The sequence below is a fragment of the Geospiza fortis genome, unplaced genomic scaffold, assembly GCF_000277835.1.
Source record: "Geospiza fortis unplaced genomic scaffold, GeoFor_1.0 scaffold53, whole genome shotgun sequence".
NCBI classification, from domain to species: domain Eukaryota; kingdom Metazoa; phylum Chordata; class Aves; order Passeriformes; family Thraupidae; genus Geospiza; species Geospiza fortis.
The window spans coordinates 10518655-10532403 of record NW_005054305.1 but is presented as its reverse complement, the minus strand read 5'-3'; the positions used below and the strand labels follow the sequence as shown (position 1 = coordinate 10532403).

At 38.8% G+C, this 13749-nt stretch overlaps 1 protein-coding gene across 1 annotated transcript in view; it reads left to right on the top strand.

Moving 5' to 3' along the window:
* Nucleotides 1-10599, top strand: part of LOC102031929 (transmembrane protein 68-like) — a 19165-nt gene extending 8566 nt beyond the window's left edge. Inside the window, exons 4-7 of the mRNA XM_005418317.2 lie at nt 1008-1201; nt 7115-7175; nt 7567-7706; nt 9571-10599. Coding sequence (XP_005418374.1) covers nt 1008-1201; nt 7115-7175; nt 7567-7706; nt 9571-9675 — 500 coding nt within the window. The 3' untranslated portion in view covers nt 9676-10599. The remainder of the gene's footprint in view (nt 1-1007; nt 1202-7114; nt 7176-7566; nt 7707-9570) is intronic.
* The last annotated feature ends 3150 nt before the right edge of the window (nt 10600-13749 follow it).

The window sequence follows — 13749 nt, the reverse complement described above, 5'->3', positions numbered from 1 at the left end:
GAAACAGATATGAGTTCACAAAAGGATTAATCAAAGTCAACATCTGTGTTTGACAGAAAGATCTATTAAGCATGATAGCTTGAATAAGATTAAATACAATTAAATTACAGGATTCAGCACTCTGTTATCTATTGTCTTCCAAAGTTTTTGTTGCAGACCTCTGACAGTCCAGATATGTTGCTTCCATTTAATATAAAAAAAAAATATTTTCAAGCTATGCTCTTTGAACGAAGTTTGTGGAAATGCTTGTTTGCTTTCTATCAGAGTTCCAAACTGATATTTTTAAAATATGAAGAAAATATTAGAAAGCATAGAGTACTTCTATGGTTCTCAATCTGTCTTTTAGAGAAATCCCAGTTATAGAAACAGAGGAAGGAGATTCACTGTGGTGAATTCATTCATGATTCATTCCTGTGGTGCTGAAATTGCCCTGCTACTTTCTGTCATTCATGTGTCTTGAGATGCATGAATTTGATCCACGTAGTTTGCAATTTAACTGCAAAATACTCAATTAAACAACTCAAAACCTCAATGTTTAAAATGTTGAGTATCACATTTTAAAAGAAGACCAAAAATAACTGCCTGTCAGGTATTTACTTTTATACCAATCTTTATTGTACTGATTCTTTTTTCTGTATTAAAATGTGTAAAAAGAAGGAGAGAGGAATAGATGCTTATCTTCTGATTTCTAGCTATGACCATGACCCGCAAGTTTTGTTTACATAATTTGGTTGATAATTATGAAAGATAGTATGTGGAAGCATTTTTTAATTGAAGCATTCCTGACAATATGGTTCATCTTCATAATATTTGAGCAAAAATGTTGTCATGTATTTGTCATTTTGCCAGCATTTACTCTGTAGGTGCCTTACTTCCTTCATAAAAATTGTCTTAGCCTAAATATATAGCTACTAGATTTTAATTTAGCTGTAATCTGGCTCCTCCATTCAGACACTTGGGATATATATTGTTATATTAAAGGTACATTTGCTCCTTATTTATTTCAGGACTTAGGTTATTGTTGGCTGTGACGGGTGTCATACCAGGTACGAGAGAGGAGTGCCTTGTTGCCCTGAAGAATGGATACTTGGTGTCCATCTCCCCAGGTGGAGTTCGAGAAGCACTGTTCAGTGATGAAAGTTATCAGCTGATGTGGGGAAATCGAAAAGGCTTTGCTCAGGTGGCTCTAGAAGCAAAAGTGGTGAGTGCCATACATTACCAATCCCAGTTTATGCTTTCTGCATATCTGCTTCAATATAAAATACAGCTTAGGAGTATTAGTTGGAAAATCTTCCAGGAAAAATGGTTGGGACATAAAGATTTCATTTCCTTTTCCCATTGCTTTTCTCAAGCATATTCATTCACAAGGAGCAAGAGTTTTGTGGAACTGTCAAACTTTCCCTTGACTGTTTCAAAGCATCCATATCTGTGGTTCCATGTCTACAGTTCCATCATGCAGGCATCCAGTGTTTCATCTTGATTGTATTTCAAGAATTTTCACTGTGGTCCTTCTCCATACTGCCCTAAGGTTTTATTATTTTTTTTATCCTAATAGAATTACATCTTTATCTTACTTCCACATATCCAGTCATTTTCTTATGGTTCTTTAATGTATTATCCTTATCTTTCTTCTCATTTATTCTGTGAGGGTCTAGGATTCTGTCCTTACCTTTACTTTTCTTCATGTTTGTGAAAGATTGCATCAACTAACTCAAGGTGTGTCTACATCAGTGTCTGAATTTGAATCGTGTGCACTTTTGAAGCAGTTTGTGCGTTTTCCTCACCATGCTTTCATTCACATCAAGGAACGTGTTAGAATACTGGAGCTTCATTCCTTCTGGCTGAAACTAAACCAAAATTGGAACCTAATACCCTCCAGTGCCAAATGGTCTTCAGTCAATGGTGCCAAAAAGAACTAGTTCTAGATAAAAACAGAGCACTGAAATGTGTTCAGTGTGGATGTCAGATGCTCAGCACCCTCTAGACGTGTCCTTCTCTTGATTTGCGCTCCACCAATGTACTCATGGCCAAGGTTTCAGTTAGTTTCCATATGGATCATGATCTACAAATACAACCTTCTACCACTAGCTCTGACTTCTTGTATGTAAATCTATGTGGCAGACTGTTTTTCTGATACGGTCTCTGGGAAATTATTGTATTTGGGATGGCATGCAGCTGAAAGAGCAGCAACCCCATCTTTTTCCTAACTGCCACTCCTCATCATCATCACCACCTCGAGACACAAGTTTTCTGCCTTAATTTAGACTTAGCATACCTAGTGATTTTTGTGTCTGACAATACTGGTGCAAATCCAGGCTTTATCTGTTCTGCCGTGCACTTTCTGCTGCTTTCTCATGAACAGCACAACCATCACTTTTTCCTCATATTCTTATGAATATCTCATCACTTGCAGTGCTCTTTGATCTTCCACATAAAGTTTTCTTTCTATATAGGAGAAGCTGTACAGGGAGTTGCATTCTTCCCATGAAACTTTAATTCCTTAACATCCTTTTTTGTGTGGTTATATCACTTTTGCACCTCATCTGATTTGCTGCCTCTCAAACTTTGTTTTGGTCTCTTGTGCTATGGCTCCTAGTACAAAGGCTCTGAAGGTGCAAAATGCATGCTTCAGGTAAATATTTCTTCATAATTCTATATCTAAATTATTGTGGGGAAATAATTAAACACTAGAATAAAATTAGGGGCATTTACCCAATGGATAAAATAATTTTAGGCCTGGAATCCTGTTTCCACATCTTGTCTAATGTGGCCTTTAAAAAGGTCAGGTTTTAGGTGCTTCTGTTCTGTTTCCTGTCCTTTTTCTCAAAAGAGTAAATGTTAGTCATAATACTTCATATATTGTGTGGGCCTGTACACCACCACTACAGGGAAAGTATTGGAATGTGAATGGGATAAACTCAGTTAAATTCATATGGGTATCTTGAGTTCCCTAATAGTCTTATGTATTAAATGAATAATATGCTGAAACAGTTAGAGTTCTCACTTTAAAAACTTGAGAGATTGCTATTGATTTTGCTTTCATCTCTGTCTTTCAAGGTACTTCAAACATCTGGAAAAACTTTTGCCAGATGTTCTCCCTTCACCTGGAACCTTACAGTAATGCAGTGGAACAGGCTGTGGATTTTTAAATAGAGATTGAATTAAAAAGTCTGAGTGCCCTTACATAGATTGCCACCCTGATCAAAACACATCACAAGAATCCTTCCCAGTAATTCTCCTAATTCTACTAGTCTTCCATAATACAGAAGCACGTGGAAATAACTGAATAGTAGTACATAAAATTGTTACCTCCTTTTCTTGACAGATTTTGGGTTTGGTTCTTGATGGGGGTTTTAAAAATTTTATTTATTGAATTGAGTATTCTTTGAGGGTAAGGTTCTTGCAGTGTGAAAGGGTCTTGTGGTCCTTTGCATAATATTTGGTAAAAGAGGCACTATGTAGGACTGTAACCAGGAGGGCAGAGAGTATATTACCCTTTGACAGCTACTAGCCTGGGCTTACCTTTACAGTGCTGGCAGTTCTTATATCTCTTATTACCCTCATTCAGCTTTTTGGGTTTTTATGATCAGGAAGCCTGATTAGATCCCTGCATGATGGACATTGCTGTAATTAGATTGCAAGCTTCACTGAACTTTGGGCATCATTGCTATTTATCTGGAAATCTGGAATCAGACAAACCCTAGATAATTGACCACTAAAACAAAAAAAAGAAGGAACTGCAGTGCATTTAACAGTAGAGGGGGCAATATTAACCTGATATATTATTTCTTATATTAAGTTAGGTCCACAGTAGTCACTGGATCCCATCTTTTGACACATTTCAAGTTTGATTATTTGTTCTTGCTGCATCCTTTTCAATACTGGCTAGACTAGTCTTCCAGGCTGACCAAAGACTGGGGTGTAGTGGATGCCAGGCACTCATCAAAGCCTCTCTATCACTGCCCTCCACAAGTGGACACGAGAGAGAAAATAAAGCAAATGATTCAAGGGCTGAGATGAAGACTGGGAGAAATCACTCACTGAATACCATTATGAGCAAACCAGACTCAACTTAGGGATATTAATTGCATTTATTAGCAACAAAATCAGATCAAGACAATGAGAAGTAAAGTGAAGTAAAATTCTTAAAAACACCTCTTCCCCACCTCTCCCTTCTTCCTTGGCTCTACCTCCTTCCCTGCAGTGGCACAGGCAGATGGGGAATGGAGGTCATGGCCAGTTTGTTGTTTCTGCCACTGCTCAGAGAGGAGTCCTTCTCCTGTTCTAGCATGGGGTCCATACCACAGGACCCCATGCTATTGAGTCCATCCCCTGGGCAACAGGTTTGCCGTGAACGTGTGAGTCACTCTTCCACAGGGTGCAATCCTTCAGGCACAGCGTGCTCCAGTGAGGGTCCCCCTTAGGGTCACAAGTCCTTCCAGGAAACCTGCTCCAGCATGGGCTTCTCTCTCTGTGGGTCTGCAGACTCCTGCCTGGAGCCTGCTCCAGCATGGCTTTCCTGCAGCTACACGGCCCTCTTTGAGGCATCCATGCTCTGGTGTGGGTCTCCTCCATGGGGTCTGCATTGCTGTGGTCTTCCATGGGCTGCAGGGGCACAGCTCCCTCACCCTGGGCTGCAGGGGAATCTCTGTTCTGGAGCATCTCCTCCCTCTCCTTCTGCACTGACCTTGGTGTCTTCAGGGCTGCTTCTCTCACATTTTCTCACCTTGTTCTTCTCTGTCTGCAATTACATATGCACAATAATTTTTTCCTTCTTAAATATGTTATCACAGAGGTGTTTTGATCATTCCTGATGGGCTTGGACTTGGCACACAGTTCATCCATCCTGATGGACTGACATTAGCTCTGCCAGACAGAGGGAAAGCTTCTGGCAGCTTCTCACAGAAGCCACCCCTCTAGCTCCTCCTTTACCAAAATCTGGCCACAAAAACCAAATACACTGGGGGTAAACTCATCCAGATACCAGAGCTTGTTCTATTATGTAGCAATTAATATAAATTTGCTAATAGTTAATCAGATATCATGAATAAAAGCAAGATAGAATTTTAAGGGTATTTTAAAAGTTTCTCTACATACAGTGTAGCCCTCAACCAAAGAACTACACACACTTTATCAAAATGACTACATTGTGGTTAATAACCTGTCACAGATTACTTGAATGGAGATTTCAAGACAAAACCAACTTTGTATATGAATAGACATTCCCATCCATCATATACTATTACAGAAGTTCAATAGTTCTTCCACTGAAAAAGTTGAAGAAAAGCAAACAAGGAAGGTAGTTTCAGCCTCAGTCCTTACCTGTAAAGTTTCTGCATTTGGTTTCCACTTCATTTTGTGTAACTACTCTTCTTTACAGGAGTCAGAGTGTTACTATTTAATATTATGACTCAGTGTACCTTTAGGACATATATTTGTCTCAGTCAAATTCATCCATGATTTTCAGAAATACTCTCAGTCTATGGCTTGGTTTTTGAAGGCTAATGGGGAGGGATCATAATTTCTGAAGATCCTTGAATTTTTCCTGCGCCTAAATATTCCTTCAAGCTGACTTAGGTAAAAAATAAACAGGAGCTATGATTTATAAAATTCTCTTGTATGGGCAAGGGGGTTGGACTACCTGATCTCCAGAGGTCTCCTCCAACCTCAACTATCCTGTAATTTTGTGATTTTCAAGCTGGCTGGGAGTGATCCAGCTGAGATCCAGCACAGCAAGTATAAATGTGTTGGTTACTGCAGATCTGGTTGTGCTGCTTTAGAAATGTAAGATTTTATGTGCATACCTGTGTTTTCCAGATTAGGGACTGAATGTTGCTGCCTACCCTGTGCCTCAGTTGCTGATCATTGTATGAGAGTAACTTCTGTAGTTGCCAGATTTCTTTATAGCCTATGATATGTTTCTCTTGTACTATTCCTAAAATTTAAAGTGTTTTGTCTGTGTGACAGATAGGTTTCAAACATTTTACATCTTAGCTGTACAGTATTCAATTAATAGCTGAAACAAAGTTTAGTATTTTTAGAGTCCATACTTATATATTTTTAAATGAAATTACTGATTACTTTTTAAGGGTTCATTTCTAACAGTTTCCCTTAATTTTGCATTCTGAAAGGTTTACTATTACAGCTTTATGCATGTTTAATACTTCTGTTCTCCCTCAGGTATTTTTTCTTTTTAATGCTTTCTATCACTATGAGTTATTTGGTAGGCTCTAGTTAGGTCTTTTTCCTGCTTGTTTTTTTCTCATCCTGCAGCTTCTGTTCTGTGGTAGTGATTCTTAACAGTAGGAAAGTCTTCTTTCATTACCTCCTGGACAAGTTGTTCCTACAACCTGTTCAAATTAGAGTTTCAGGAAAAGGAAAAGGGACAATACAAGAGAAAAAAAGTCTTTGCATACATGGATACAACTACTGTCAGTCTGTCTACAAACTATGAAATCTTACCTCAGGCTGTAAGGCATGACTGTTTCAAGTGCAGGTATCTCAAGCATGTCTCTTTTCAGTCACAATGATGAAGTGACCTTGTTCTTTAAGTGCCTAAGGATCCACCCTCAGAAGGTGTGTAGTTCAGGTCAGTGAGGACACACAATTGCCTTTTTTTGTCTCAGGGATCTGCAGAAGTCATTTCCAGTGAAGTTTTGTCCAAACATTACTGCTTCAGTTAGACCCTATTTGAGGAGCAGATGAGACGAGCCATCCGTGAATGTCTGCTTGCTTTCTGCAAGACTTCACAAACTGAATACTTTCCTATTCACCACTCACAATGAGAGCTTTAGACAAAGAAACCATAGAAATTTGTTTTATGTTCCAGTCAGTGATATTGCAGCAAACACATTATATAGAAATATATAAAACCTAGTACAGTGTCAGTAATTTTATTTATAGATCGTGACTTTAAAACAGATGTTTATGGCAGCTGAAAAATAGCATTTTATTTCTATTCTGGAGTTTTTAAAATCAAGATTCCTTGTTTACTACTTAACTAACTGGTAATTACCCTCTGTATCTGAGTGAATTTCTTAGCTGCATTAGCAAGCACTAAAGCAGAAATTCAAACCTGTATAACATTTCCACCTTTTTTTTTCTACTTTCTTAGCCCATCATTCCAATGTATACTCAAAATGTCCGTGAAGGCTATAGGATGTTTAAAGAAAGAAGTAAGAACTTAAAAATATATTTTATGTATTTTGAATGTTTTATCTTTTTTCTCTCAGATTTCTCTTGCTTTTATGTTAGATTTTGCTTTTCAGACTTTTGCTTACTTTAGATTCTCTAATACTTGCTGTGGGTCAGAGGTAGCTCAAATTTGGAAATAGCTTGTGCATAACTGGTTTGTGTGTGTGATTTGTCTTATTTCTCTGGTCTATTAAGTCCATCAAGCTTTGTTTTGGTGGACAATTGCTTAAACTTGCTTCAACCTGTAACAACTTCCTGACTCTCAAATAAAGCATGTATTTTTAAAAAGTAGTCTACATTAATCGGATTTCACATTTGAATTGTGTTTACTGTGACTATAATCTCACTTTTTCCTCCCATAAACCATTTCAGGATTTTTTAGACAGTTATATGAAAGCACTCGATTGCCTTTTACTCCTCCATATGGAGGACTTCCAGTGAAATTTCGCACATACATTGGGAAGCCAATCCCTTACGACCCAAATATAACTGCAGAGGAATTAGTTGAAAAGGTAAGTTCTCTCTCCTTGCAATATTGAACTACATACTTTGCCCTCTACTATAGGTGCACTTGAAACCATTTTTTTGCATGCTTGAATAGAGACAAATATACTTTTACTAGCTTGTTCACCTATGGGCAGCTGAGGTTTGGGATCATTTAATGTACAAATACCTACCAATAAATATTGACATAGTAACAGTTGATTGGGATGCCCTCATCCTTTCCAAATGTATGAGCTTTGTCTTCTTATGTTCTTTGTTTCTCCCATGCCTTTGATAACTTTGATAATAATGATGATAACTGAAATGACGTAAATTATGTTTTAAATGCAGTTTTCAGTAACTATGAAAATAAATTTAATAAATAACCAATAACTTTGAGAATCTTCACCAAATAGCATAGGTGTCTAGAAGCAAAGTTCTTCGAAAGCTTCAGCCTCATGGTTAAAATGAAACTGTTAAAAAGTTGCATCCAAAATATAAAGCTATTTTGAGTACCTACAGTTTGGTGAAATTAGTGATGCCCAAGAGCATAAAAGTGTTTATAGATCTAGAGTTTAAGCATTTTTCAAAATATAAAGCTAAACTGAAAATACAGCTTTAAAATTTTTCATGGAAGATGAAAGGAGGATTTTATGAGAAAAAAACACCTGCTACAACCTAGAAATACACAAAAAAATCAACTGTCAGAAATCATTTATTAAAAACCACCTCACTGCACCCAAAAAGATGAAGCAAGGCTAGTTTTTCTTCTTTTGTTTTCTTTTTTTTTCCTTTTTTAAGGATCTACTGCAGATTCTGCTGAGCTTCACAAAAGTGAAACCAGAAAGACAGGTTTGGTCTGTTACAAGAGAACAGCTCCAGCAAGCTGTAGAGCTTGCTCTTAGCACCTTTAGGAGGCTGGAAGCAATATGACTGCCTTTATGGTTATTCATATCCTTGTATTTTAGGGGAACTGTATTTTGTATACCTGCAAAAGTGAAATTGAAATTTCCCATGATATCGATTTACCTTACTAAGGCAAGCCTTTGGCTGCCCCCTTTGACCACCATCCACTTTGGTGGGAGTACAGTTAGGTCTTCTGTGGCTGATATTACTTAAAAAAAAGGTAATTTAAATGAGGCTTGGCATGAGCAGTGGCCTGGCTGACCTCTCTCTGATCCTGCCCTGCAAAGGAGTTAGGACATGAATCTGTCAGGAAAGGTTTTGCTACTCTTTTTTTGTATTCATAGTGATATTCTACTATAACTCTGGGGTAGATCAGTGGAGCATGTAACTACCCTTATTTCAAGTTTAAACACATGAGGGAAAACAAAAGAAGATAATTTCTTATTTCTTTTAGAAATATAGAATATTGTATTCATTCTCTTCCTAGACTTTCATTTGACTCTCATGTAAAGAGTATTATGAATTTTCTTATTATGTTCATGCTGTATATGATAAAGTTATGGGAGAATTCATGTTGGGAAGGACAGAAAGAGGTTCCTACTCCAAATTCCTAGTCCAAGATAGGTCAGCTATAAGGTCAGATGAGATGAGTCAGACTTTATCCATCATTTTTGATAAAAATTTTCAGGGATCGGAGACTGCAGAAATTTAATGTTTGAATGTGTTAAAGGCTGCTTTGACTAAGTAATGACCACATTTGATATATCTCAGTAATTTAAGCCTTACCAAAATGCAGTCATTGTTTTTGTTCCTTTCTTTTCCAAAAAATGTGTCATTAGGACAGCTAGATAATATAAAACACAATTATTTTCTTACAGTAGAGCTATGTGTGAATTTTCCCTCTTGAACCTCTGAGAACTTAGTGATTATACTTTTCTCCCGTGTATAAAATAGGTCTTTAAAGGCAAATATCTCTTCTCTTTTCAGACCAAGGCTGCTGTCCAGGCTCTCATAAGCAAGCACCAAACAATCCCAGGCAGCATATGGAAGGCTTTACTGGAGAGATTTGATAAACGTCGTAAAAGTGATTAGAATGCTCATGTTTATCGCGTTGGTTTTACAGCATACAGTAAAAAAAATGTCCTACAGCACTGGTAACTAATAGTTGATGTTAACCAGTTTAAATTACAAATTTCAGCAGATTTGATGGAAGAAAACAATTAACCTCTAGAAAGTTCCCCTATGTCCTTGAGAATATCTTGAACTAAGAAAGACTGATGAAGATGACTTATGTATAATAGCAATGCAACAACTAAATTCCCCCAAAGGAAATCATGCAGCCAAGGTTTTCCTGGTTCCTAAAACAAGTTTGTACTTACATCCGAGGGCTTTAGTGGCGTTGCCTAAATCTGTGTGTTTGAGTTCTGAGCATAGTCTGGTCTCAGAGCAGAGCATCAGGATTGGTGTTGTCCCACCAGAGACCACCCCATGGAGGGCGCCTTCCCTGAAGGGCCCCAAGCAAGACATGTCAGAACAAACTGTCTTGCTTTAGATAATCAGCTACTGCTTACACCATCCTCCTAGAGACCACAAAAATACACAATCCCATTAAAACAGTTGTTAGACTCCTTCAAACACATCAGCTTAGTAGTGTGTACCCTGGAAAGCAGGACTGTGTGCATCCAAGACTTCTCCCCCACAGAAAAAGGTTTTTCAAAGAGAGGGGAAAAAACCTTTTGTTCAGTGTAGCAAATATTGCAAATCCATGTAGAAGGTAATTTCAAGTCTGAGCTGGTTCGTGCATGCTCTATTGCACCACACAATAGTTGCTTCGTGGATGAGGCTGCCCCAGCCTGAAAACCCCTGGATATGGTGTGGCAGTATGGTTATGCTGTATTTACTCAAATCTCCCAGTGACCAGGCTCAGGGGGAGCTTTCTCAGGCAGTGCATCTTTGAGGCTTATCATCACTGGTGGTTTGCCTAAAAATGCAGTCGTGCAACACTGCCAGTACATATTGCACCAAAATGCCTGTTTGGAAAGGCAGTCTTGTCTTCCTAATGCAACTTGTGGAAAACAGAGAGTTAGTACAAAGCAGAATGTGTTTTTACAGGCTGTGGGATGTTGTTACTGGTGCGAGGGGGCCAACTTTGTGTAATCTATCCAATATGCCACTAAATGCAACCAAGTCTTAACTTCAAAGACCAAGATAGGTAATTTTTGTGTCACATTTTCCTTAATGTACTTTTAATATGTAAATAATCTTTCCTCTCAACATCCTAAAAGGTTACATAGCATCTAAGGAAATACATGTAATGTTTGCCCATTCTTCAGTAGAAAACTAAATCTGCTCTTTGGATTAAAATAAATTCTTCCCTGACCCTGCCTCTTCACAAGTATTTCTTGCACATCTGGTGAAGGGAGAAGGATGGACAGGTGAGTTATTTCCCTGGATCAAAAAGACAGGACTCCTGTCAAATCCTGTCAATCCTCAAATCTGTCTTAAGATACAGGAGTCTTTACTTGAACACCTTAACTGCTGTATACAGGCAGAAAGATTTTTCTCCTAGCAGAGACTCAGCATGCATGGGAGATGATGAACTAAAGCAGATCAAGATGCAGACTGATATGCCTGGACATTAGCAGGAATTCAAACTATGAAGTCTTATATGCTGCACTGTAGCAATACAAGCTAAAATTCAAAGCCTGAGCTTTCAAGGGAGAAAAGGAACTAAAGGAAAAGGTTATACAATACTAAAATGGACACAGATAAAGAAGCAAGAGGAATTATAAGTAACCAGAATCTAAAGGCTTTCTTTGTATTGCAGAAACTGTAGAAGGACTAGACGAATCATTGTCTGACTATCCTGTTTTTCAAGTACATTAATACCATCATGGAATGTGTCCAAAGAAGGGCAATGAAGCTAGTAAAGCCTCTGGAGCACAAGTCTTATGAGGAAAATCTGAGGGAAATGGGGTTGTTTAGCCTGGTGAAAAGGAGCCTATGTGGGGACCAACACCTACAACTACCTGAAAGCATGGTGGCCAGGTGGGAGTCGATCTCTACTCCCAGGTAATAAGGGACATAGGAATAATAGGAAAGGTTTAGATTGGATATCAGTAAACATTTTTTCACTGAGAGGGTTGTCAAGAATTGGAACAGGCTGCCCAGGGCAGTGGTGAAGTCAGCATCCCAGGAGGTATTTAGAGGATATGTAGAAGTGGCACTTGGGGATATGGTTTAATGGTGGGCTTGGCAGGGTTAGGTTATTGATTGGACTCAATGGTCTTAAACTTCCTTCCCAACTTAACAATTCTGATTCTGTGACCAGTTAACCACTTCAGTAATCAGAATTTGCACAAACTTTCAAATGCCATGCTCTTCATACATGATGCTAGGAGCTGTGCTCACAATGGAGCAATAACCTTGGGTAGGAGATTTGCAATCAGAATGCTGATTATTTTTAAAACCAGATATTTCTACTTTATCTTTCTCTATCTCCTCTATTTCAGTAGCTGTTAATATCTTCTAACAAGGTTTAAGTTTTTTCCCAGGCTATTACATCTTTTAGCAGCACCACTGTGTTATTTGCAGCTTCTCTGAGTAAAAAATAATTTCTATTTGTTGTCTTCTGTCACAGTTGTCAAGAGTATTTTCTGGGGTCTTAGGATGATAGGCAAAATTATTACTGAGAAACGGGAGGGATTTTGAATGATATATGTTATTTTTCTAATAAAAAATTGTAAACAATTTTTTACAGGAATGTTATAGTACTGCTCTAATAATAACCAGTTATTATATTATTTTAGTGGCTCACTCTAAATTTTTACTCTTTTTAGAACAGTATTATAGAAACTAGAACTAAAAACTGGTGTTATAGAAATTAGAGTTCTTGTCATACAAATAGAAATGTACTTGCAGATCAAATCACTCCCTTGGTACACTTATTTTTTAGCCTCTCCATCATACAACAAAAAAAAGAAATGAAAACCAGAAAATGACCTGTGCCTGCCTCAAAATTAAAACAACATTTATGACTTTTGTTAGGTATAGTTTTCCCAGTAAATAATGCAGGAAAATTCTGGTTTTGTAGCATTTGTGTATAAGATTTTGCATTGGGGAAGAATATGATATTGATAACAGAGTAAATTAATAAAGTCACAGAATCATAGGATACCTGGAGTTGGAAGGGACCCAGAAGGATCATCGAGCTCCAACTCCTGGCCCTGCACAGGACAGCCCCAACAGTTACCCCATGTGCCTGACAGAATTCCTCTTGAGCTCTGGCAGGCTTGGGGCTGTGACCAATTTATTAATTGAACAGGGCCGGAAGTAAGTGGAAGAAGTTGTGCAGTAAAGTGTGTGTACAACTGCACATTTATTCATTGGATGACAATGCACACAGTTACATGGTAAACTGAGTGTGTACAACTGCACAATTATTAATTGGATGACCGTGAACACAGTTACATGGTAAACTGAGTGCAACTGCTCAACTGAGCAGCTGCAGACGCCCAACAGGCAGATGATGTACCTGTAGAAGAGAGCAGGTCAGAAAAGCACAGCAGGAGGGGATCTGGAAGAGCTGGCCGAGTTCATCCCACCGAAGGCTGAGGGCGCAGCCATGGCAGTGTTCAATGCCATCCCAGCAGGTAGGGTATCTGCATCAATACCCGTGTGTTTGGAGCTGCACCCAGTGCAGCTGGAACACTACTTACTTCTTTGACTGATTTTTATTTGTAAATACATTATTTTGTTTAAATTTTTATACCTACATCCAGGGATTACATCCGCAGCTGTCGGGCAGCTGCCTTGAAAGCACCGTGAATGCTGTGTCCGAACCAGAACGTGCCTGGAACGCTGAGGTGCTGCAGTGGGAACAGTGGGTACCAGGCATGGATGCTGCTGCTGCTGCTGTGGCAACACCAGCGGGGTTGGAGAAGGAGGATTGCACCCGCCTGGCAGGTACCGGGGAAGGGGTGCCTGGCAGACATGCGGTGCTCAAGGCAGGAGGGCGAACAGTGGGTGCCTGCTGCTGGGGCAGCTTAATCTGAGAAATGGAGACTCAGGGGTGACCTTATCACTCTCTACAACTCCCTGAAAGGAGGTTGTGGCCGGTTGGGGTTCGGCCTCATTCCCCAGGCAACCAGCGACAGCATGAGAGGA